The sequence below is a fragment of the Eubalaena glacialis genome, chromosome 6 (assembly GCF_028564815.1).
Source record: "Eubalaena glacialis isolate mEubGla1 chromosome 6, mEubGla1.1.hap2.+ XY, whole genome shotgun sequence".
Classification (NCBI taxonomy): Eukaryota; Metazoa; Chordata; class Mammalia; order Artiodactyla; family Balaenidae; genus Eubalaena; species Eubalaena glacialis.
In genome coordinates this window covers 46175669-46201108 of record NC_083721.1, presented here as the reverse complement: position 1 = coordinate 46201108, position 25440 = coordinate 46175669, and the positions used below count along the sequence as shown (strand labels likewise).

The following is a 25440-nucleotide window of genomic DNA, read 5'->3' as shown; positions in this document are numbered from 1 at the left end:
AGTGAAGGAGAAACAATGACTTTTTCAGACAAAGAAAAATTGAGGAAATTTCTTGCCAGTTGACCTGCCTTGCAGGATGTTAAAAGAAGTTCTTTAGAGAGAGGAAAATAATATAGGTCAGAAACTCAGATCAACATAAAAAAGGAAGAACACTGAAGAAGGAATAAATGAAGTAAAATTAAAACTTTTTTTTATTCTTAATTGATCTAACACAAATGTTTCTTCAAAATAACGATAGTAACAATGTATTCAATCATGTATGCTTACATATATATATGCTCATGTATACATCTTATGTATATATATGCTTATATATATCATATATGTGTTTAAATATGCTTATATATAAGCGAAATTAATGACAACAATGATACAAGGGATGGGAGGAAGGAATTAGGATTATTTTGTTATTATAAAGTACTCAGACTACTTGTGGAGTCCAATAGTGTTATCTGAAGGTAGATTTGGATTAGCTATAAATGCCTATTGCAAACTCTAGGGTAGCCACTAAAAAAACATAAACAAGAAGTATAAGCAATATGCTAAGAAAGAAAAGAAAATAGAATCATATAAGATCTTTAATTAAAAATGATGAAAGGCAGAAAAAGAGTGGAAGACAAAAATAAGAACAAAGAACAAAAGCAACAAATAGAAAACAGTGACAAATATGGTAGATAATAATCCAAATATATCAATAATTGCTTTGAATGCCAATGATCTAAATGCTCCAATTAAAAGACAAAGATTGTCAAAATGAATCAAAGAAAGGCTGAAAACTCTCTTCACTTTCAGAAACGTAAACCAATGATAAGCATATTCAGCCTAGTTCATTCTGCCTTAGACATTTAGAGAATCCTTTCAGATTCTGAAAACATGCTGTTACTCCTAATTGACTTCACACCTGGAAATATTCTTTTTTCACTATGTTTTTATATCTGTTTCATAGACATTTCAAAGAGAAATTGCAACACGTGATCAACCAGTTCTACTAGCCAGATGATCCAACTAGAAGCCTGATTATTTCATTCTGAACACTTCCACATGTAGGTCAGTTTATCTTTCTAAAGTAATTCCATGCTTAAGTTTTACTAAAATTAGTACCTTTGGGGGAAAAATCTGGATTGTATTTGTCTTGGTATCTCTATTATTATAACAGTGAAATATTAAAATCTAATGTTTTCCCCTCACTATTGTATGCCTCATACATAATTAATTGTATACATTTACATTGTACAATTTGACGAGTTTTGACATATGTATACACCCGTAAACCAGCAAGATACCAGATATTTTTATTACCAGCAAAAGATTCCTCTTGCACCATTTGCAATCCCTTGCTCTCCCACAACTGTCCCAGACAACTATTGATCCACCTTCTCTCAACATAGGTTAGGTTGCATTTTCTATGTTTTTATATGAATGAATCATACAGTATGCAATCTTTTTTGTATTTTTTTTTCTTTTAGCAAAATAAATTAGGATTAATCCATGTTGTTGCATGTATTGGGTTGGCCAAAAAGTTTGTTTGGGTTTTTCCATAACCTCTTACGGAAAACCTGAATGAACTTTTTGGCCAACCCAATATTAGTGGTTTGTTCCTTTCAGCTGCTGAGTAATATTGCATTACTGATTTTTCTCAAGCATTAATTTTATATCTGTAGTAAGGGTTCAAATATTTAAAAACAATATTTATTAACATGATACTTATATTTTCTCAGGAAATTAAGCAGAGATGTATTACCTAGGATATGCACTGACCATCCTTTTTTCATCAGCTATGCCTTTAATTCTTCATAGTTATAGTTATAAAAAACTGATTAATTTGCTTTGTGGCTTAAATAAATAAGAGACAGAAGAAAATGTATATTCAGCAAATTTTACTCAATAGCTTTTTCCACCTTAGCCCCTCCCTCTTTCTCACCCTGATCCAGGATTTTATGGGAATAAAATGTGCTGAAGTTACCATTTAGCTACAAAGTTTAATACGCTAATAATTATGGAATTCACTGAATTCTCCCTAGTATTTTCTCAGTGATGCTAAAGAGACCAATCTTAAATCAGAAACAACAGAAGTGGGAGGGGGTAGCTTAATGATTAAGACAACTTATTTCAAAAATACCCTCCCTTTTATTATGTAAGGAGAAGAATAAAGGCCTATGTAACAGGATGACCAGAGTATGTAGAAAGTATAAGGTTTTGTTGGGAAATGAGAGATACCCATTACTTTGTGGAGAGACTAAAGAGGTACAGTAAGAACCATTTTTGTCTTGTTTGCTGTTGTGTGCCCAGTGCCTGCATGAGTTTAACACATCGTAGGTGCTCAATAAATATTTGTTCTATAAAAACGTTAGGTCTAATAAGAAATATTAACCAAGACTATGCAAAGTCTCCAAAGCCAGAAAACAAGAAGTCATAAATACCATTAGAGAAGAGAGTAAATATTTAAACTCAGTAGTGTAAATTGGAGGAAAAAAAAGTAGTGCTGTGGGTGGATTGTCAAGATGAGGAGAGATGGCATCAAGGAGAACATTCAGAAGACTGTTGCAATAACCCAGGCTTGAGGCAATGGGGGCCTGGGAAAGAGTGGTAATGAGAGGTACCAAAACAGGATGGTTCCTTTGGAAACTGATTCCTGATTGGTAGGTAAGAATGAGGATGTTAAAGGTGAAAGATGCAAAAGGGCAGGAGAGGAAAGGTTTTGAGTCTGGGCAACTGGGAGAATTGTGAAAGCACTTGTGAAAGTGGGAAGCTGGAAGGAGGGATTAATTTGGAAACAGGAGTGAAGTATATGAGGTTTGGAACTTGTCTTAACTTTTACTTTAGTCCTTTAAGATATATAATGCACCTAGAATATAGAAAGTATTGAGAGAAACAGGAGTTCAAATAGCTATTACTTCCCTAAGTAAAGGAAAATAAAATCAGAGAACATATTTCAGTCTCTGAGAAAGCCTTGAAAAGTTTTACCTCTAGTGTAAAACAAAAGCCATGGATTTAACAGTGAAATAACACCTTCAAAAAAAATAAACAATTTTTCAAAGAATTATATATCCAACAAATGCTTCATATAAATCATTTTTCAATAATTTTACACAGCAAAAACAGCTGATTTATTTTTAAAAAAACAGGCAAAAGACATTCTTGTAGAGAAGAAAATGTCTGCGTTACATGAGGGTATAAAATGAGGTAGTTGTAATGGCTTTTTAAATTGACTACAATATATGAAGTCTTAGTGATATAAAGCAAGATGGTAATAAAAGATAAGTTCAGAATCAAATGGCATTTTCTTTTAAAAATGATCATCTCTAACTTTCAAATCACATTATAACAATTCAAAAGCACTATTTCTTTTTACAGATACTACTTCCTAAAAGGCTGAATAGTTACTGACTTTGTGGCTGATGAATTCAAATAACAAGCCATTTTTGGATCAATTTTCTGACTTCAAGAGTAAATGACTTGTGAAATAATATTCTAATTTTACCTTATCTTTTAAAATGACTTACTTTCTTTATTAACAAAGAAATGGATGTGACCACAGTAGCTGGGAACTTACAAATTTTTCAACTACTCGACTCATTGGAAAAGAGGAATATTATCAGCTTATTCCCACAGCCTATTGCTGTGATTGATATTTTATGACTAAGCTGTCATCACAAGGCTGAAATGTGAGATCAGAGACATGGAGCATTTTTTAAATTGCAAAAAGGATGAAAAACTATATCTCATCCAAAATGTTTGTTCTTAATTTTGTTATAGCCATTTAAAATAAAAATGTACATTTCAAAGAGGGATTGGAAATATACTATTCATTCCAAAATTACATTTCATAAATAGAAATTACTTAAAAAAACCTCTTTAATAATGTAAATCACAAAAATGCTCTTAAGAAGATAATTTCAAGTACAAGCCTACTGTTTATCATGAAATTTCATACACGCAAAGAGAAAAGGACAACAGTACAACGAATAAACATATGTCACCACCTAGTTTTAAAAAACAGGAAATTTGAAGGATTTGGTTTCCATATGTTTTTGTGTAATTAAAAACAAAACAAAACAACGTTCCAGATAAATGAGTCCCTTTTATAATAATCTCCTTAATCAAATTCTCTTGTGTTTTACCCCAAAAGTAACCATTAGCCTGGTTACTGGTATGTATCTTTTTCTGCAACATCCTTCTATGTTTACTATAAGCATATATATAAACTTAAAATGCATAATATTACTATTGTAATATGTAACAATACTATATATTGTACTATATATAATATAGTATAGTATGAAATGTAGTATATGGTGATAAAATCTTGTTTGGAGTGCTTTTAAAGTTTACTTAAAATGAATTATTTTACGTGTATTATGTCTTTAATTCAATGTTTCATTTTCTAAATTTCTAAATTTATGCCAACACATGTACATCTGGTTCATTCACTTTAACTGCTGTATAATATTTCATTGTATTACTATACTGAAAGTTATTTACTTATTCCTATATTGATAAAATTATAGGTCCTTTTTAAATTATTGCTATTGAAACCAATGCGGCACTGAACATCTCTGCCCACTTCTCCTTGAGCACATGTGAGAATCTCTTTAAAGTGTGAATATAAGGGGCTTCCCTGGTGGCGCAGTGGTTGAGAATCTGCCTGCCAATGCAGGGGACACAGGTTCGAGCCCTGGTCTGGGAAGATCCCACATGCCGCGGAGCAACTAGGCCCGTGAGCCGCAACTACTGAGCCTGCGCGTCTGGAGCCTGTGCTCCGCAACAAGAGAGGCCGCGATAATGAGAGGCCCGCGCACCGCGATGAAGAGTGGCCCCCACTTGCCACAACTAGAGAAAGCCCTCGCACAGAAACGAAGACCCAACACAGCCATAAATAAATAAACAAATAAACAACTGATTCCATTAAAAAAAAAAAAAAAACACTTAAAGTGTGAATATAAAAGTAGAATTGCATTTGTATGAAGTATATACACATCTTCATACCATCTTACTCTCCAAAGAGATTATACCAATTGACTGGCTCCTGAACAATGCATGAAAGTTTCACTTTCCCTACATCTTTGTCTATACGTTTATTTTTAAGAATCAAATTTAAAATTGACATAAAGTTTGAACTTAATGTACCTTTCACATAAAACAAATTAGCTAAAATGCTATGTTGAATTTGATATTTATAATGAAAAGGCTTTAGGACCCATGAATCCCTCAGATAATTGTGGATCTTCTTGCATGGATTAAACATATTTAGCTACAGTAAAATTCAGCTATGGATGCGACCAGACTTTTCATCTCCCACCCTTATTCATGATCCCAGAAATAGAAGGAATTATAATTCTCTAGCATCCAACAACGGAAATAAATCAGATGATTGCCTTACATTCCAGTTCCAGGCATGCTTGCCTTACGTCTCAGTTCCATCTCTCATTAGCTACATGATCTTGCACAACTTATTCAAACTCTCTGAACTTCAGATTCTCTCTGAAAAATGGTGATTATAACTGCATCCTTACAGTATTGTTTCAAAAACGTAAATCAGATAACATTTTTAATACACAAAGCACAATGCTTAGCACAGAGTAAATTAGAAAATGTTCATTCGTCATACTGTATAGAGTTGTGCAAACTGGCATGTTAAATCTCATAAAATAAAAGACCCTTTAATATATAATAGCCACTATACATTTCCTGCTTTCCTTTAGATTCCATAGCATTTAAACTATTACAGTGATATCAGTTAGTATTTAACAAATATTATCTCCCAAAAACCCTGAAGTTCATTTGGTATATACTGTGGCTTTACATGGTATGCAAATGACTAAGTACACCTAACTTGCTGAATACAGCCATAATATAGCAGCACTATAAGAGTGGCAGAAAAAAAAAGTGGCAGACAAGTATGTCAGGACTATACATTTTTCTTGTTATACTATGAACTGTTTGGGGTCAGGAATTTTCTCTTATTCACATTTATATTCCTAAGACTGGCACATAGTCAGCATTCTTATATGCTAGATGAATGAATAAATGAATGAATGAATGAAAACTATTATTAATATTTCTTCCTGTGCTAATTTTTAGAAACATTGAGAGTTTTGAGTTGGAAAGTATTCCTTGGCAGAATCAGATCACCTTCTTCATAAATGGAAGCACCAAGTCTCTATTCGTGCATCTGTCATCACAAGTAGTATATTATAGGTTCCAAATCTCAATTTGGCTGAGTTTGCTACCACAGCAGCGGCAAATGCCATACGACTGAAAATAGGGGGTGGTGGAGGGTGAAGGGATCACTCTAATGCTTTGCTGTCAGTTTCAAATCAACAGTTATTTGTTTTTTATTGTTAGGCACTGAAGGGACTAAAATGGTATATATGGTCCCTGCTTTCATAAAGCTACTGTCCTTATGGAGAGAATAGAAGATTGATAAGTTTGATTTTTTTTCACCTGGTAGCTTGTTGTTATATATTAGCAGCCTGAAAATAAAAGTAGCATACTGCAAAATATGGTAAATAACTAGGGCTGTCACTCTAGATGTTATTTACAACCAGCAAAACATAGGAAAGGCACATATTGATTATTAGTATATAAATGTTTTAAAGACAGAAATTAAATTCTGGCCGTGAAATGTATTACTGTGTCAGTCAGTAGGACTCATAGGTTGCATAAAACAAGGAGGTCCAAGGAGCAAGGAATGGAAATCAAAATGAAAATCATATTGAATTTAAGGCAAAAAGCTGATGCCAGCCACCTAAGCCAGGTTGGTAATTATCTGATGGTCCCTAGTCTTGCCCATATCAGTAATTGGAACCACCATTTACCCAGCTGCTAAAGACAGAAACTTGAAAGTCAACCATGATTCCTCTTTTTCCTTGATCCCCCATATCCACCAAACAATCATCAGCAAGTCCTGCCAGCTTTACTTTAAAAATATACCTTGACTCTATTCACTTTTCTCCATTTCCATTGGCACCAAACCAGTCCAAACTGCCTTTATTTCTTGGCTGATCTAATGAAAACGTTTTTTATTTCTTTCCTTTCACTCTTGACTTCATCAATCCCTTCCCCACACTGCAGCCAGACACTCTTTTAAAGAGGTAATTCAGGTAATGCCACCTCCTGTTTGAAAACTTTCAGTGTCTTCCAAAAATAACTTAAAATATAATCCAAATTTCTCACCTGCATGCTCTGGCTCCTAGGAAGCCAAAATTCCATCATTCTATCATGAGGCTTTGCTCCCTTATTCACTATAGTCCAGCTACAAACGTCCTCTGTCAGAACATGGAAAACTCTTTTCTCAGCTCAGAGCCATCTGCTTTTTCTTGTTTCTAGAACACTGTTCACATGCTGGCTTATTCTGATTCTTCAGATAACAGTTTAAGTGTCAATTCTTTAAAGAGACTTTCTTTGACCTCTGTATCCAAAATAGGTCAACTTATCTTTCATAGCAACCATGTTTTTCCCTTACAGCAGTAATCACAATGAGTAAATGTTTATTCATTTATTTACTCGTTTATTGTATGTTTTCCCCACCCAAATATAGTGATAATTGTCCCAAGCGCCTGGGTTGTGCCTGGCAAATAATAAGCACCTAATACCTCTATGTTCAAAGAATGAATGAATGCATGCTTACTTGTATGCCTCTCTAGAGATTTTTAAAGACGTTAACAGACAAATGAAGTTGGAATTTGGAAAACTTAAAAAATTTTTTCTTTTATATTTCATTTCATTAATTCATTCATTCTGAAAACATACTACCACTGAAACAGGCTGAATTCTTCAACAAATAAAAATGTAGCAAATATAAATTCAATAATTATTACTTTTGACTAGTATATAAGGTTTATAAGGTAAAAAAGAAAATCTATTAGTTATGAAATATTGTTCATGAAAATAAAAATGCTACTTATCTTTACATAGGCATTTATATTTTCAAATTAAGTAAATTTGTACATGTTGAAGTATTGTTGACTTATTTTGATTTATATATGTGTATGTATACATATATATGTGTAAATGTTTCAAAACTATCCATACACTGTATTTTAATAGAAGCAGATATGATATAGTCTCTCATTTTAATCTGTCAATGTATACTAGTATGTTTTCCTTTTACTACTAATAAAATATATGAGGACAATAGACAGAAATTAAAATGTGCCTTCAGGCTGTGATTAACTGACATTTGTCTCAAAAAAATAGGCAGTTTCTGATTTGATTCTTTCCAACATTATTCCAATATTATTAGGAAAAGGCTTAAAATATTCCAGATGAGTTCAGTGTTTACCAACATATGGTAATGTTGTCAAACAAAGAACATGTAAATTTTGAGCTTTGAAGTCAGCACATTGAACTTGCAAAGGTACACATGAATTATTTAAGAAGTGTGAAAGTAATGCTATGTTACATAAGAAAGTACATTAGAAAAAAAATCACAGTCAGGCTCTGGTTATGCACAGGCATGTTACATTGCTTTTTGTTTTTGGTCTTGTGCATTTTAAATGTACTAATTATTTTAAGAGACTATATCTAAAGTGGAGATAGATTTTTCACTGGAATATTTTTATTGCTATTCTTATTTAACATAGATGTTTTAGTTAGTAGTTGTATTAACCTGCCAGTGTTATCTGAAAGCCCCCCCAAATGCCTCCTAATAGCCAGTATACCATACCAATTATGTTACCAACAGGAACCAGATGGTACACTCAAACTGGGATAATTTTGGAAGATTTTATAAAAGGGACTGCTTACAAAGGTGTGAGAAGAGTGTAGGGGAGCTACAGGGATAATGGGGAGCTAGAAACAAACGAAAGCCCCAAACCAAAAAGCAATTGTTACTGTCTTTGGGTCTAATGGGATGGATTAGGCAGTTAAGCAGAAAACCAAAGGAAAGTCAGAAAGAGAAGTTGCCTGGAAAGGAGCAGTGACCCACTATCCAGGGACACACAGCAGGCCAGAAATAACATTGCAGGAAGGGAGCCAGGGAAGGAAATGCTGGGACCTTACTTTCCTCACTGCTGTCCCATACAGTGTCTTAGAAGATCAAGTCTGAGCATGTGACCTGTTTTAGCTGATCTGGGAGGTTAACTTACTCTCTGTTTACTTTAAAGATGAGTTCACACACACAAAACAGGCAATGTGTTAATCATTCACACTTTAATAATAATATTATTATAGGTTAGTGTTTTTAGCACAATAGATTATAAAGCTCTTTCATTTTTATTACTTCATGCATGGCCTTATAAAAGCACTCACAGGTTCATAGCCATGGGTTCTAAAGTAAGACTTCCCGGGTTCAAATCTCAGTCTCCACTCATTGACTGTGTTACCTTGGCCAAGTTTCTAATTTACGTACCATCATTCTTCATCTTCAAAAAGGGAATAGTAATGATATCTCCTCCTGGGGTGTTGTGAGGACTCAATGAAGTGCCTGGTAAATGCCAGCTCTTATTATTTTCATTTCACAGGGACAGAAGTTCAGTTCAATGAACTCATGGAATTCAAGGCCATAGTTTTTAAACAATGATGAGAGGTAGTACATGACCCAAGTTTTCTGACTTACAATAAAATAGTTTTTATATTCCTCATAATTATATAATCACAGTTTATTAATTTGTTTAGTTTTTCCAAACATACACTTTTTGTTGGATTTGCTTACTCTCATGTCTGGTTATTGCTTATCCCCACTCTTTGTTTTTACAGGGTAGTGAGAAAAAAGTAGTGGCATATTCTATGCTGGTGTGTTATTAATTTCAGCCTTAGATTGTTCTATTAACAATAAACTTGTTCAGAAATAGCATTTCCACACATGTACATATGAACATAGGACCTTCTCCATTAGTTATCTAAATGATTCAATCTAATGCTTAATTTTAAAAGAGGGTTCTACCACTTTAAATATCCCATCACTGGAAAATTTTAAACTGTTGCCTACTGGATTTATTTAGTGCACTGATGACAGACCAGCAAATGCTGCCTGGTACACAGTAGGTGTTGAATAAATATTTGTTGAATTAATTAATGAATTAATAAAAGTGCTATACCTAGTATATTGTTCTTATTAATATACAAGAGAATAAATTGCCTAGAATATAGAAAGACCAGGAAAACGGAAATATCTAGATTTAGATGGAAATGCAAGGGATCAGTACATCACAATGTGGAGTTTCTATAGTTAGAAAGGCCTTAAATCAATGTGGCCTTTCAAGATAAGCCAAAACAACAATCCCATACTGAATTTTCTCAGGCTGATTTAGAGAGAGCCTGCTGAAGTTTCAGTATCTTTCCATAATATTGTGAGAGAGAAATGTTGATGGTGGGTTTTGAATCCAGATTGTAGCAACTGAGAGTTTTATGCCATTGAGTGAATGAGTCTTACTCCCCACAGAGTGGGATTCTTTTTTATTTTACAGAACGTAGTTGTAGAAAAGCAAAACAAAATAAACCCCCTTATCTGAGGTTGATTAAAACAGAACAGATCTTACAGGGGAAAAACAAAAACAAAAAAACACAACCACAACCAAACCAAACAACCCCCAAACAACCTTTTATTTAAATTCAGCCATGGATTCTTTATAGGAAAACCACAGGAATATAGGAGGGGGCTACTGTCCACTACTGGAAATAGAGGAGTGAAAAATATAATCTATTAAAGTGTCTCTATAATTTTTTTCTATCATAATATTTAAAATGTGACAGGGTAGTGTTTAGAATAAAATAGAACATTATAGAACCTGAGGCTCACCTACTGCTGAGCTGTCAACTGCTTTGGAATATTTCTTTATTCCAAATAAAGGAATATCTTTAAAATTCTTTAAAATGTCTCAAAGTAAACTCAATATCATATTTTAGCAGTTCTAAATAAATATTAAACAAGCTTTGGTTACACATATACAAATTAGATTATGGATTTTAAGGCAGATACCTCTTTGCTATTCCTTAATACCTTTAACCACCCACCTCCCTACCTTTTATTAGTTTTTACAGTCAAACCTTAATCATTTTTGTAAGGTTTATGCTTAGATTTAACTCTTCTGGAAAAATTTGTGGACATCACTAGACTGGACTAGGTTTCCCTTCTGTCTGTTCCTACAGAATCTTGTGGTGTCCTGAAGATATCACACTTCTTAACAGCTTATGTCCTTTGATGGTGTCTAAGACAGTGTCTAGCTTATGCAGATTTGCATTCCTAGAATAAGCTAATTTCTTGGTAAATAATAAGTGCTCAATAAATATCTGATGACATAAAATACTGACATCTTATTTTATGATTTTTAACACAAAATGTAAGAAATAATCATTTGTCTTTCAAATTACTATAAAATGAATATATCTACATTCTAAATATATTTTCCATGAATAAATTCTACACATTAAGGTCTTGGTAAAGTAGCTCTAGTTTTCGAGATATTGATAAGATCTTGTTTTGTTAACATATAACTTTCTTTTTTTCTTTGTATACAGTAGAACTCTTTGAAATCTAAACATGTTAACTTCTCCTTCTATACCAGCCAATATCAACCTGACCTGAGAGAAGGTATTTTCTTGGAATGGGAAGGTTGCTCATGATTGTTTAATATGGACATCCCAAACTCAAGTCTTCAATTTGTGCTTCATTAATTTTTTGAAGTGATTTTCCAGAAAATCAGGCCCACTTACTTTCAAAATTAAACACCAAATTCCAAAATAAATTATATATTATTTAAAAAGGCATTTTTAAAAAGGAATTAGTGCCTCTTGATTCTGCTAAGGGCAAATAATTATCAGTTGTTGGTGTAAATCAATATTCTTATATATTCAAGGCTCCAGAGTTGCACAGAAATAAATTGTTTTTATATGTAACTGTTTCGCATTTTCTTTAAAACATGATCCTAATCATGAAGATTGGCTTCTTTCTTTGAAATTTTGCTGGCTGTAGCATAAATCTAAGGAAATCTTATCACGTGAAAAATAGTCCCGCGTCTTATTCTCTCCTACATCTCAAATGTGGATGCCTTCTTGATGCCTCCTGAAATACTTAAAACAGAGTGGGAGAAAACTACTGTTTAGCCCAACTGTGAAAGGAAGAAGACTAGATTCCAAAAAAATTGGTTCAGCTAACACTAACAGGGTCTATCATACTAAAATACAATCTCCCCAAAGAATAATGCTGGATATTAGATTTTTTCATAATTGTCCTCATAATTTTTCTCAAAAAATTTCCATCAATTCAGGACTTTTAAAAAATTGTGGTAAAATGCACGTAACATAAAATCTACTCTTTTAACCATTTAAAAATGTACAGTTCAGTGACATTAAGTACATTCACGCTGCTGTGCCACCATTATCACCATCCATCTTCTTTCATCTTCTTTTCATCTTCTCAAACTGAAAATGTGTGCCAATTAAAGAGTTACTTCTCCATTCTCCCCTTTTCCAGCTCCTGGAAACCACCATTCTACTTTTTATCTCTTTGAATTTGAATACTCTAGGTACCTCATGTAAGTAGAATCACGCAGTATTTGCTTTTTTGTCATAGGCTTATTTCATTTAGCATAATGTCCTCAAGATTCATCCATGATGTGGCATGTATCAGAATTTCTTTCTGTTGTAAGGCTGAATACTATTCTATTGTATATATAGACCACATTTTATTTATCTGTTCATTCGTTGATGAACACTTCAGTTGTTTCTACCTTTTGGCTTCTGTGAATAATGTTGCTGAGAACATGGGTATACAAACATGTTAGTGTCCCCGCTTTCAATTCTTTTGGGTATATATCTAGAAGTGGAATTGCTGGATCACATGGTAATTCTATTTTTAATTTTAGAAAACTGTCATACTGTTTTCCATAGCTAATTCAGGGCTTTTAAAAATGAGTAAAATGTATAAGAATCAAAAAAGAAAAAAACAAGTTTGTATGTCCACTGTGGGCTGCAGAACATCACGCTAGAAGAGCCTTGAGGTTAATTTTTAACCTACTCCATTATTTTATAATGAAATACAAACCCTGGTATTCTGATTCCCAGGCCAATGATTGTTCCACAAACTCACATTTCAATTTGGTGCTTAAAAGTTTGTTATAATTTTAGAAAAAAATATAAGCTTGAATAACCTACAGAAATAATTTATTTTTGTCTTTGTAGCACCTGAGACTTTTCTGATATATATTTCAGGGGCGATATGGGGTATTTATGGCTTTTGATATCTTCTACTAAAGTACCCAGAACCAGTTTAAGAACTGCTATTGTCTGTAGAGAATTGTTAACCTTAGACTCAACATCTCCAAATTACTTCCTAGACTAAATAAATTATACTCACACAAAAAGTAAAATCTACAAAGTATAACCACAGCGAATTCTTCTTGAATTCTGTAAATAAGTAATTAAATTACTTCCATTTCAAACACAGGTTTTGTTCTTTTTCTGGAAGCGTTACAGCAATCTTAATGAACTTCCACACATCCTTCTACTTTACTAACTAGGACCATAAGTACCTTCACAGATTGGATGATCTGATTAAAATAAAAATGAAATTGACACCTTGACTTGGTGGTTTGCATACTTCAATAGACTTTCTTTCAAGTTAATTAACGTGTGAGTGCTTGACTGTGGATTCAATTAACCCATAGGGTTCTTGTTGCTGTATTTTTCATAAAATATCATGAAACAAGGTATACCCATATTTTTCAAATGCCCAGATAAAACTCCTTTAAATAAAATGAACAAATATAATAAGGTTACAAAATTAAAAAAAAATCAGAAATGGTAAAAATGAAATATTGGCTTATTAGCCCATAAACATGATATACAAATCACATTCCTAAATTATTATTTGGCCTAAAAATATTTAAATAAATAATAAATGTAAAATGATAATTAAGTGCTATAAAAATTTAGCTTTCTCATTTTCTGAGTTATAAACATTAAATGTGAAGGGTTTTATTTGTAATAACAAAGACTTTTGAGGTAGAACATATTGTGATTTTATCACAGATATATGGTTTAAAGGAATTCTTTTAAAAATACATGTGGGTGTGCTCAAAAATATACTGATTGACAATACTGAATAACAAAATTATATACATAAATCTTTATCAAACTCAATGGTTTAAGTTATTCAGAAGCATTAATTTCTGTGAAAATGAGACACATCTAAATCTCCAACTTATTTGCTCTCATGCACATTGAAATATTCTATTGTATCACAGTTCCCATCAAATTGTAATTAAATGATGATTTTTGTCTGTATTTCTCTCTCTCCTTTACCAAAATGTACTTTTGATGCAAGCAATGACCACATCAACCTTATTTATTGCTTTATCTTCAGTACCTAGCACAGCCTGGCAAATGTTAGATGTTTAAGAAATATTTTCTGAATGAATAAAAACATATTTTTAGATCAACTGCCTGATTTCTGTTAGGCTCACTGCCTCATTTCTTTCAGACATGGTGTAATGACTTAAAAAATTTTGTTAGTAGGTACCCATGCTAAATTGCATGACTCATATTAAATTTCTGCTGCTATTCACGGCAACTGCTCTTGCACCTGGCATTCTGCACAGAGCTGATGTTTACCCCTTAGTGTTAAAAAGAATTGATCACTTGATCGCTTTTGCAAAAGACTCAAGCTGTTAGACCAAGATTACTTTGGGGATGCTATTAGAGCCTAGCAGGTGAAAAACCAAAGTCATTTATTTAACACAGTTTCTTACTGATAGTTACAGCAACTCTAGGTGTGCACATTAGTGAGGCAAGCTGCCTAGTTTGTGCCAAAAATGATGCGCCTATGAAATTTTTGTGCTATTCACAGAGAAAAACAATGAGGCTCCTACTAGATGTATAACAACAAAGCAATCCTTGCTCCCTATTGGACAGAAGACTCAGCATCGTGCATCACAATTACGCTATCGAGAAAACAACTCAAAAGGGCACATCTTATTGATGGAAGGGAGCTGAGTAATGTCTCCTACAGAGACACTTTCCTTAGTGAGTTTCACTGAGCTAATAGGGCCAACATAAGCATACATGGAAGCATTTTAGTGGGGCCACTAGCTAAGTAGTCAGAGCATGTGTAAGGTGAGATACTAAAGATTGACAAGTAAATTGTTATTGTTTGCTTACTTAATTACTTCTCTCCTTACACTATAAATTATACTATCTGAGATTTTGCCCTGTGTAGCTGATTCCTCCGACCTCATTTAGAGTTACATATATTACCTTGTAAATAAATTATATTTTCTCAAGTGCAGTTTGAGTTAATGCAGTTAACTAATTCAGTTAAGTAATGCAGAGCAAAATTCATGATGTCATAATCTTCTTAGAAAAGGAACACAGCTCAGCCAACACCTTGACTTCAACCTTGTGAGACACTAAGCAGAGGACATAGCTAAGCCGTGCCTGGACTCCTGACCCACAGAAACGCTGACAAAATAAACAGGCATTGTTTTAAGCTGCTAAATTTGTGGTAATTTGTTATATAGCCTAGAAAACTAATAAAAGAATTACAAAGGGAGGAAATATTTGCAAATGATGCGACCGACAAGGGATTAATCTCCAAAATATACAAACATCTCATACAGCTCAATGTAAAAACAAACAAACAAACAACCCAATCAAAAAATGGGCAGAAGATCTAAATAGACATTTCTCCAAAGAAGACATACAGTTGGCCAAAAGGCACATGAAGAGATGCTCACCATAGCTAATTATTAGAGAAATGCAAATCAAAACTACAATGAAGTATCACCTCACACCGGTAAGAATGGCCATCATCAAAAAAGTCTACAAATAGTAAATGTTGGAGAAGGTGTGGGGAAAAAGGAACCCTCCTATACTGTTGGTGGGAATGTAAACTGGTGAAGCCACTCTGGAAAACAGTATGAAGGTTCCTTACAAAATTAAAAATAGAGCTACCATATGATACTGCAATCCCCCTCCTGAGCATATATCAGGAGAAAACCATAAACCAAAAAGATACATGCACCCCAATGTTCACTGTGGCAATATTTACAATAGCCAAGATGTGGAATCAAACTAAGTATCCATCGACAGATAAATGGATAAAGAAGATATGGTATATATACACAGTGAAATATTACTCAGCCATAAAAAAGAATGAAGTAATGTCATTTGCAGTAACATGGATAGACCTAGAGATTATCATACTAAGTGAAGTAAGCCAGACAGAGAAAGACAAATATCATATGATATTGCTTCTATCTGGAATCTAACAAAATGATACAAATGAACTTTTATACAAAACAGAAATAGATCCACAGACATAGAAAACAAATTTATGGTTACCAAAGGGGAAGCGGGGAGGGATAAATTAGGAGTTTGGGATTAACATATACACATTACTATATATAAAATAGATAACCAACAAATACCTACTGTATAGTACAGGGAACTCTACACAGTATTCTGTAATAACCTATATGGGAAAATAATCTGAAAAAAAGATTAGCTATATATGTATGTATAACTGAGTCACTTTGCTGTACACCTGAAACTAACACAACATTGTAAATCAACTATACTTCAATTAAAAAAATAAAGATTAAAAAAAAGAATTACAGAAAATAAAAGATCACATACCCAGAAATAAATGCAGAACTTTGTAGAACTGGTCCTTATATGTAGTGAAGTACTATTTACATAGCTTCTTAATAGTGAAAAAAATTATTCTGTTTTTTTTGGGAGAAAGTTTTATTTCTTACAGTTTTTCATCTTTAACTCAATGGGGTTTCAGTCAAATCAGTTCTGACCATATAATCAAAATTCCTATTTAACTAAAGGATGGTCACATACTTGAGGGTAACAGGAACTCTTTACTTTCCAAGAGAGTTTTCCTCAAGGCAGCTCCCTTTCTTCTGTTTATACCTGTGGATTCTACCAACAAGAATTAAAAATTAGTTCTCCCCAATACAGAAAATAGCTAATAACATTTTTGCTTTTTCTCATGCTCTCAATTTAGTTGCTGAGGTTTTTTTGTTTTTTGTTTTCTTTTTTCTCTTTTCTCTTTTCTGTGTTTTCCGTACCTGGTCATCTGAACATCTGTTTTACCCTCATTCTTTGATATTTGCATACCTAGTCCCCTGTTAACTGCCTAATTTTTCACGTATTGTTCCATTTCAGCTAAATTGTTGAAGGTAGTTGGTGTAAAGTTGCTCATATTACTCCCTTGTTATTATCTTTTTATTAGATCCGTAGTGATAATACCTCTTTCACTCATGATATTGTTAATTTGTGTTTTCTCTCTCTCATCTCGCTCTCTTGTTCTCTGTCTTGTGAGTGGTGTATCAACTTTGTTGATCTTTTCAAAGAACTAGTTTTGGCTCTGTGAATATTCTGTATTGTGTGCCTATTTTCTATTTCACTGATTTCTGCTCTTAACTTTACTGTTCCTTCTTTGTACTTGCATTGGTTTTATTTTGATCATCTTTTTCTAGCTTCTTAACTTTAAGTGATTGATTCGGACATTTCTTCTTTTATACTATAACCAGTTAAAAACTCCACATTTCCCTCTAAGCCATCTAGTTGTATCTCACAAATTTTGGTTTAATGTGTTTTAATTACAAGCACACCTTGTTTTATTGTGCTTCACTTTATTGCACTTCTCAGATATTGTATTTTTCACAAATTGAAGGTCTGTATCCACCCTGTGTTGAGCAAGTCTGTTGGTACCATTTTTGAAAAATCTTTTGCTCACTTTGTGTGCCAGTGGCCCATTTGGTAATTCTCCCAATGTTTCAAACTTTTAAATTATTATTGTATTTATGATGGGGATCTGCAATCAGTGATCTTTCATGTTGCTATTGTAATTGTTTTGGGGTGTCACAAACTGTGCCCGTATAACACAGCAAACTTAATAAATGTTGTGTGTGTTCTGACTGCTCCACTAACTGGCTGTTTCCCCATCTCTCTCCCTCTCCTCAGGCCTCCCTATTCTCTGAGACACAACATTATAGGAATTAGGACAGTTAACGACCCTACAATGCCCTCTAAGTGTTCAAGTGAAACGAAGGGTCACATCTCTCATTTCAAATCAAAAGCTAGAAATGACTAAGCTTAATGAGGAAGCCAAGTCAAAATCCAAGATAGGCTGAAAGCTAGGCCCCTTGCCCCAAGCAGTTAGCTAAGTTGTGAATGGAAGAAAATCTTCTTGAAGGGAATTAGAACTGCCACTCCAGTGAACACACGAATGGTAAGTGAAACAGACTTATTGCTGATATGGAGAAAGTTTTAGTGATCTGGATAGAAGATCAAACTAGCCACAACATTCTTTTAAGCCAAAGCCTAATCAAGAGCAAGGCCCTAACTCTCTTCAATTCTATAAAGGCTGAGAGAGGTGCAGAAGCTGCTGAAGAAACGCTTGAAGCCAGCAGAGGTTGGTTCATGAGGTTTAAGGAAAGAAGCTATCTCTAAAACATAAAACTGCAAGGTGAAGCAGTAAGCGCTGCTGTAGAAGCTACAGCAAGTTATCCAGAAAATGAAGCTAAGATAATTAATGAAGGTAGCCACACCAGACAACGTACTTTCAATGTAGACAAGTCAGCCTTATATCGGAAGAAGATGCCATCTAGGACTTTCATAACTAGAGAGGAGAAGTCAGTGCCTGGATTCAAAACTTCAAAGGACAGGCTGACTCTCTTATTAGGGGCTAATGCAGCTGGTGACTTTTAAGTTGAAGCTAATACCCATTCACCATTCTGAAAATCCTAGCGCCCTTAAGGATTATGCTAAATCTACTCTGCCTGTGATATATAAATGGAACAAGAAAGGCTGGATGACAGCACATCTGTTTATAACATGATTTACTGAATATTTTATGCCCACTGTTGAGACCTACTGCCTAGAAATAAAAGGTTCCTTTCAAAATATTACTGCTCATTGACAATACACCTGTTCACCTAGGAGCTCTGATAGACACGTACAACAAGATTAATGTCGTTTTCATGCTGACACAACATCTATTCTGCAGCCCGTGGATCAAGGAATAATTTCAATTTTTAAGTCCTTTTATTTAAGAAATATATTTCGTAAGGTTATAGCTCCATAGATAGTGATTCCTCTGATGGATATGGCCAAAGTAAATTGAAAACCTTCTGAAGAGAATTTACTATCTAGATGCCATTAAGAACATTACTGATTCATGGGAAGAGGTAAAAATATCAAACATTAATAGGAGTTTGGAAGAAGTTGATTCCAACCCCCATGGATGACATTGGGGGGTCCAAGACTTCAGTGGAAGGAGTAGCTGCAGATGTGGTAGAAATAGCAAGAGAACTAGAATTAGAAGTGGATCCTGAAGATGAGACCAAACTGCTGTTATCTCATGATAAAACTTCAATGGATGAGGAGTTGCTTCTTATGGATGAGCAAAGAAAGTGATTTCTTGAGATAGAATCTACTCCTGGTGAAGATGTTGTAAGGATTGTTGAATGACAACAAAGCCTTTAGAATATTATATAAAATAACTACTTAAAGTAGTGGCAGGATTTGAGAGGACTGACTCCAATTCTGAAAGAAGTTTTACTGTGGGTAAAATGCTATCAAACAGCATTGCATATTCTAGAGAAATTGCTCATGAAATGAAAAGTCAATTGATATAGCAAACTTCATCTTTGTCTTATTTTAATAAATTACCAAAGCTACCTCAACCTTCAGCAACCACTTACCCTAATCACTCAGCAGCCATCAACATCAAGGGAAGACCCTCCACCAGCAAAAAGATTATGACTTGATGAAGGGTCTTATGATGGTTAGCATTTTTTAGCAATAAAGTTTTTTTAATCAAGACATGTACATTTTTTTTTAGACATAATGCTACTGTACTCTTAATATACTACAGTATAGTATAAAAATAACTTTTATTTGCTCTGGAAAACCAAAAAATTCATGTGACTCACTTTATTGTGATATTCATTTTATTGTGATAGTCTGAAACCAAACCTGCAATATCTCCAAGGTATGCCTGTATTCATTTCCAAATATTTTGCAATTCCCTTGATATTTCTTCTTTGGATTACTTAAAGAGTGTTGTATGATTTCCATATAATTACTTTTTTCTGAGTATCTCATTGCTATTGATTTTTAATTTAGTTCCACTTTAGTGAGAGAATATCTGCTACATTATTTCCATCCACCTAAATGTATTGATACTTGATTTATAGCCCAACATATTTTCTCCAGTGGTTCCAAGATTTTCTACTTTTTTGACATAGTTTGCCTATAATGTGTCAAGGATTGGATTTCTTTGTATTTATTCTGCTGGGAGTTTGTTGATAATTTTGAATCTGTAAATTTATGTTTTTTGCCTAATTTGGTGGATTTTTTTGACTTTATTTTTTCAATTTATTTCTGTCCTATTTTCTTTCTCTTCTCCCAAGATTCAAATGTACTTTTTATATCACCCCATGGGGTCTGAGGCACCTGTCCTTTTAAAAATTTATATATATTTTTTCTGTTCTTCAGATTGGAACAATATCTACATATCTATTTTCAAGTTCACTAACTCTTCTGTCTTTTCCAATCTTCTGTTAAATCCATCCAGTGAATTTCAAAATTCATATATTTTATTTTTCTGTCCTATAATTTCTATTGGGTTCTTTTTATTTTCTTGAATATAGTTATAATAATAGCATTAAAATGCTTATCTGTTAATTTCAAAACCTGGGTCATTTTAGAATGTCTCCATTAGTCGTATTTTTTCTTGCTTGAGCTACATTTTCCTATTTCTTTTTTTTGTAACGGAAATTTTTAAAAATATTTATTTATTTATTTAGTTGGCTGCGTTGGGTCTTAGTTGTGGCACGTGGGATCTTCGTTGCAGCATGCAGGACCTTTTGTAGCGGTGCGCGGGCTCTTCGTTGTGCCGTGCAGGCTTCTCTCTATTTGTGGCGCGTGGGCTCTAGAGCGCGCAGGCTTGGTTTTCCTGTGGCATGTGGGATCTTAGTTCCCTGGCCAGGGATATAATCCACGTGCCCTGCATTGGAAGGCAGATTCTTAACCACTGGATCACCAGGGAAGTCCCTACATTTTCACATTTCTTTGTATGTCAAGTAATTTTGGATTGCAACCCAGGCATTGTGAATAATACACTGTTAAGGCTCTGTATTCTGTTTTGTTTCTTTGAACATACTGATTATTATTATTATTCTTTGAAGTAGATAACTTGACTGAATTTGAACTGCAAACTCTCTCTTTTTTGGTGGGCATCATTTGAAATCACAGAATAGTTCTTTTTGCCTTAACATGGCTGTTAGAATATGTCCCACATATATACAGTTCCAGAATTAGCCAGAGATTAGGGTAGAGTTTACACATATAATTTAGGGCTCCCCTCTTCTGTGGCTCTCTCCTTTCTGGCATTTCTGACCCCTCACTTTCCAGTTGTCGTGGTTGCACCAAACTCTTGTCTTCTGGTTCTCCATACTAGTAAGAAAGGATTTTCTCCCCCAATTTAGGCACCTATTATGGCACACACTGGGGACTGATCTCAAGGAAAAACTGTAAAAATGGCAACTTGTCCAGTGCTGTTCTCTTCCTCCAGGTGTCAACCCTCCCAAATATCCGGCTCCTTTTGGGAGATTTCCAGAGCCTTTCAAGTAGTCAGTTTGTTTTTGTTTTTTTTTTAATATTTTATCCAGAGTTTATAGTTGTTATCTGTAGGACAATTGGTCAGATAGAAGCTACTCCCAGCTATTATATAGAGGCAGAACTTCTTACTGCTAACTTAAAATCCACATTATCAATGCACATTTTTTCTTATTCATTCATTCATTCATTCATTTCTTTCTTCATTCAGTAGACACAGAGTTTTTTAGGGGAAATAATGATTCTGGTATATGTGTGAAGTACTGAATAAGACAGACACTATTTGCACAAACTTGTAGTGTACTAGAAAATTTAGAGCAATTAAATTGACCTGCTCTGTATCTAACCAATGAACTTCTCCTGATTATTGTCTTGATTAAGTCTAGCATAGAATTCTCATCATACTGAGGGTCATGTTTATTCTCAAATATTTCTTTCATATGTGGTGATCTGTTTTTAATTGTAATGATAAATCAATATAAGAGATAATAGTTATATTATATTGGTAATGGTTAATATTTACTCCCATCTTCCACACCTCCCCACTCCCCACATCCCAACTTGCAGGCATTGTGAACAAAAAAAAGTTTCCTTCTACTACTTACAGGTTAACGTTCTTTTCAGGAAAAACAAAGACAGCTTTTATCATATATAATAATCTTCTAATGATTATTTTCTATTCCTAGAAGAGCTACTTTAATTATTCCAAGTTAAAGATCCACTGTATTTTTAATTTTAATCTCATCAGAGTAAGTTGCCTCTATTTGTCATTGAAAACTGAGTCATTTCAGGAGTGGAAGAAATTGTTTTAATAGATTTGGTTTTATTAGTAATTTTCCTCAATGTACATCTTTCCAAAAATTTAAACGTGATAAAACTTAAGACATATTTTTTTACCCCAAATTGACAAGAGTTATAATATATCTCTCTGGAATTTCTAATAATACTCTACTGTTAGAAACAAAAGCAAGCATAACAAAAACAATAGAATTCCTTTTAGTTGAAAATCACATGGATATTGCTCAGGATTTCGGATTTGTTTGATTATAGATTTAGTCAATGTTTTAAAAATGTGAAAAGTCACTAGTTTAAAAATTTGAAATAACTGTACAAGAGCTATGTTGGCATGCCACATGAGTTTTTCCAGTCCATTCCCACTGCATCAACTAACATCTTTCAATTGACAAACTGCACTTTGGCATGAACAGAAGGATGGACTTCTGCCACTTTTTTGGTCCCTAGTAAAATAGTTCTGAACACATGCAGTGTGTTGTTCATTTTTAGAGCTTGAGGATAGCAGGTTTAATGATAATAAAAGGGCAATGAATGGATGGTGCGCTGAAGGCCAAATAGGCTTAGTAGGAGATGTACAAGGCCATTTAGCAAGGCCTATGTATGCCAGGTTGGAATTCTCTGACATCTCATATTTCAGTTTTATCCCACAGTTTATCATTGTCTTTCTATTGTTAACCTTGCCTAATTAGAACCTGTTAGCAAGAAAGGAGAGATTAGATTTTCTTCTATAGGGCTTTGAGCACAGAACTAATGTAGGGGAAACAATAGGGAGCCATATTTGGAATGGACTGAGGCACATTTTCAAATGATGACAGCTGTCCAAAAATGGAATGGGATGCCTTGGAGGTTATTAAGTTCTACATCATGGAAGTGTTCAGGCTGAAGGTGTACCATTTGAAGAGGTTGTTATAATAAAAAATGAAGCAAATGATGGGAATTAGACTGGACATATGCTGAAATGTCCTCCAAGGTGTCCTTTAAGGTGTACCCACTGTATACAAAAATATTATTTTTGTAAACTATTAAAATAAATAGTTTTAATTTACTTCCCTTTTATTGCAGGCTTTCTACAATACTTTTCTTAGGGTCACTATATTTGTAAAACAATCTAAACATGAATTAAGTAAGAAAAGATTCAATATAAAAAATGTTTTGGGAAGGTCTTTTAAATTGTTCTCCATGGTGTTAATCTGCAATGATGGATGACTTGGCTAATTATAATTAAGCCTTAAGTAATAAAACCCGTTCCATATCTTCCTAGTATGTTTCATCAGTTAAGCACCGTCTTCAAGGGCTTAGGAATTTTTATCCTTCTGCTCCACCATTCTCAGTGTGAAGGTTTTTTATGGTCAGGCTTTTTGCTTCAGAATAATAAGACCGCTGGTTTAATGTTCCAGATATCCCATCCTCTCTCAATAGTATCCAGAGCTGGAAGGGTAGAAGGGACAAGGCAAAGGTCTTTTCCTAATGCTACATCTTTTATCAGAAGGTGAAAAATTTCCCAGAGGTAATCCATTAAAATTACCTTGACATAACATCAGTGAGAACTAGGTCAGTCGTATGGCTGCTCTTAGACCAAAAACTGGCGAAGGATGACGGGATTACTATGATTAATTTAGACGACTGTTTCTTGACTAGGATTGATACTACTCCGTAAGGGGTATTTGGAAACCTTTGAGAGCACTATTTGTTTTTTTTTAATTGTCGCTGTGCCTGGGACATAAAGCTGAACTTGAATTGTGGGGGCCAAGAATATTAAACATGTTAATGGCAAACAGTCATGCTCAGTCAGAACTTTCTGCTTCAACAGTTTCATTGAAAGCACTAGTTTAGGCAAAAACGTATTTTCCCTTGGGGACAGGCACATTACTGCCTGAACAAAATTGTGTTTATAATGGTAAGGAAAAAAAAGGATGCTTTGTGGTAGGCAAGCAATTGTGTCTGCCACAATTTTTATGCTTTCTCTCCATGACTCATTCCTTTATTTTTATAAAACTCTGAAACCACAAGGGAAATGCATATATAAAATGGTAAATACCTTGCATAAGATATTATATATCACTGTGACTTGCTATTGTTTTGCACAATGCTCTACATGTCTGTCTCCATAAATACTGGCTGATGATGCTGACAATGGCATGTGTGAGGGGTTGTAGATTAGCCTGAAGAGAAAAATATGTATATCTGGTGATTATAATTGTCAAAGCATTACTCACAAACTTGAAGTTAGCTTTACTCAAAAGCTTTGTCATCGTCCCGAACTTTGATTCTTTTGAATTCATATAACAGACCTTTGATGCTTTCAAAAACTGAAATCCTGATCAAAGATAAGTCTGCAGGTAATATTCCTCACTTTTATTAAAAACTTTTATATGAGTAAAATGGAATTTTGATATAAAATAAATTGAAAGGAGATTTTAATAATGCATGGAAACTTATCAATTTTAAGGCTACATGAAACAGTGATGGGAAATATGCTTCAGTATTCAGAGAAGTAAAAAATAAATGTTAAGATATAAACTAATAACTAATATAAACTAATATAAACTAATTTTATAGGCAGTATAAAAGTACTATAGTTAGGAAAGTACCAAAAGAAAAAAAAAAGCCCACTGAGATGTTTAACTCATTTGGTAAGGTATTTAAATTATTTCTGATAATTGTCCACTTGGTAAAATTATATTACCATTGTAACTAAAGCTGAAAAGGAAGGCCAGGTCCACTCCATCACTTCTATAAATACTGTTCCATCAAAGAAAAAACCACCTATGATTACTATCTAATTCCCATCCCAATTCTGTACGCTTCCAGAATCTCTGGCTCTGTTACTTAACTTCTGATAAACTTAGTGGATATATCTTTGATCAATGCATGGTAAAATACTTTCCTGATATTAATATATTTAATTTTTTATCTAACTCTATTAGTTTCCTGTACTTATTAATTTCATAATTTATATTTATGTAACTACCTTTGGGCTCACCTAGCCCAATTATGCTCAATTAGTTGCTTAATAAATGCTTTTTGAGTATGATAATGATAAATTACCTTTTCAAATATGGTAACGAT

At 33.7% G+C, this 25440-nt stretch overlaps 1 protein-coding gene across 3 annotated transcripts in view; it reads right to left on the bottom strand.

Moving 5' to 3' along the window:
- The window catches only part of EPHA6 (EPH receptor A6), an 846791-nt gene that overhangs the window by 373952 nt on the left and 447399 nt on the right, over positions 1 to 25440 (bottom strand). Inside the window, exon 6 of one of the 3 annotated variants that reach the window (XM_061194034.1) lies at positions 16685 to 16869. The exons of the other annotated variants lie outside the window; for them this stretch is intronic. Within the exon in view, the coding sequence (XP_061050017.1) occupies positions 16781 to 16869 (89 nt within the window). The 3' untranslated portion in view covers positions 16685 to 16780. Of the gene's footprint in view, positions 1 to 16684; positions 16870 to 25440 lie in introns of those variants that run through there. 3 annotated transcript variants of the gene reach the window in all.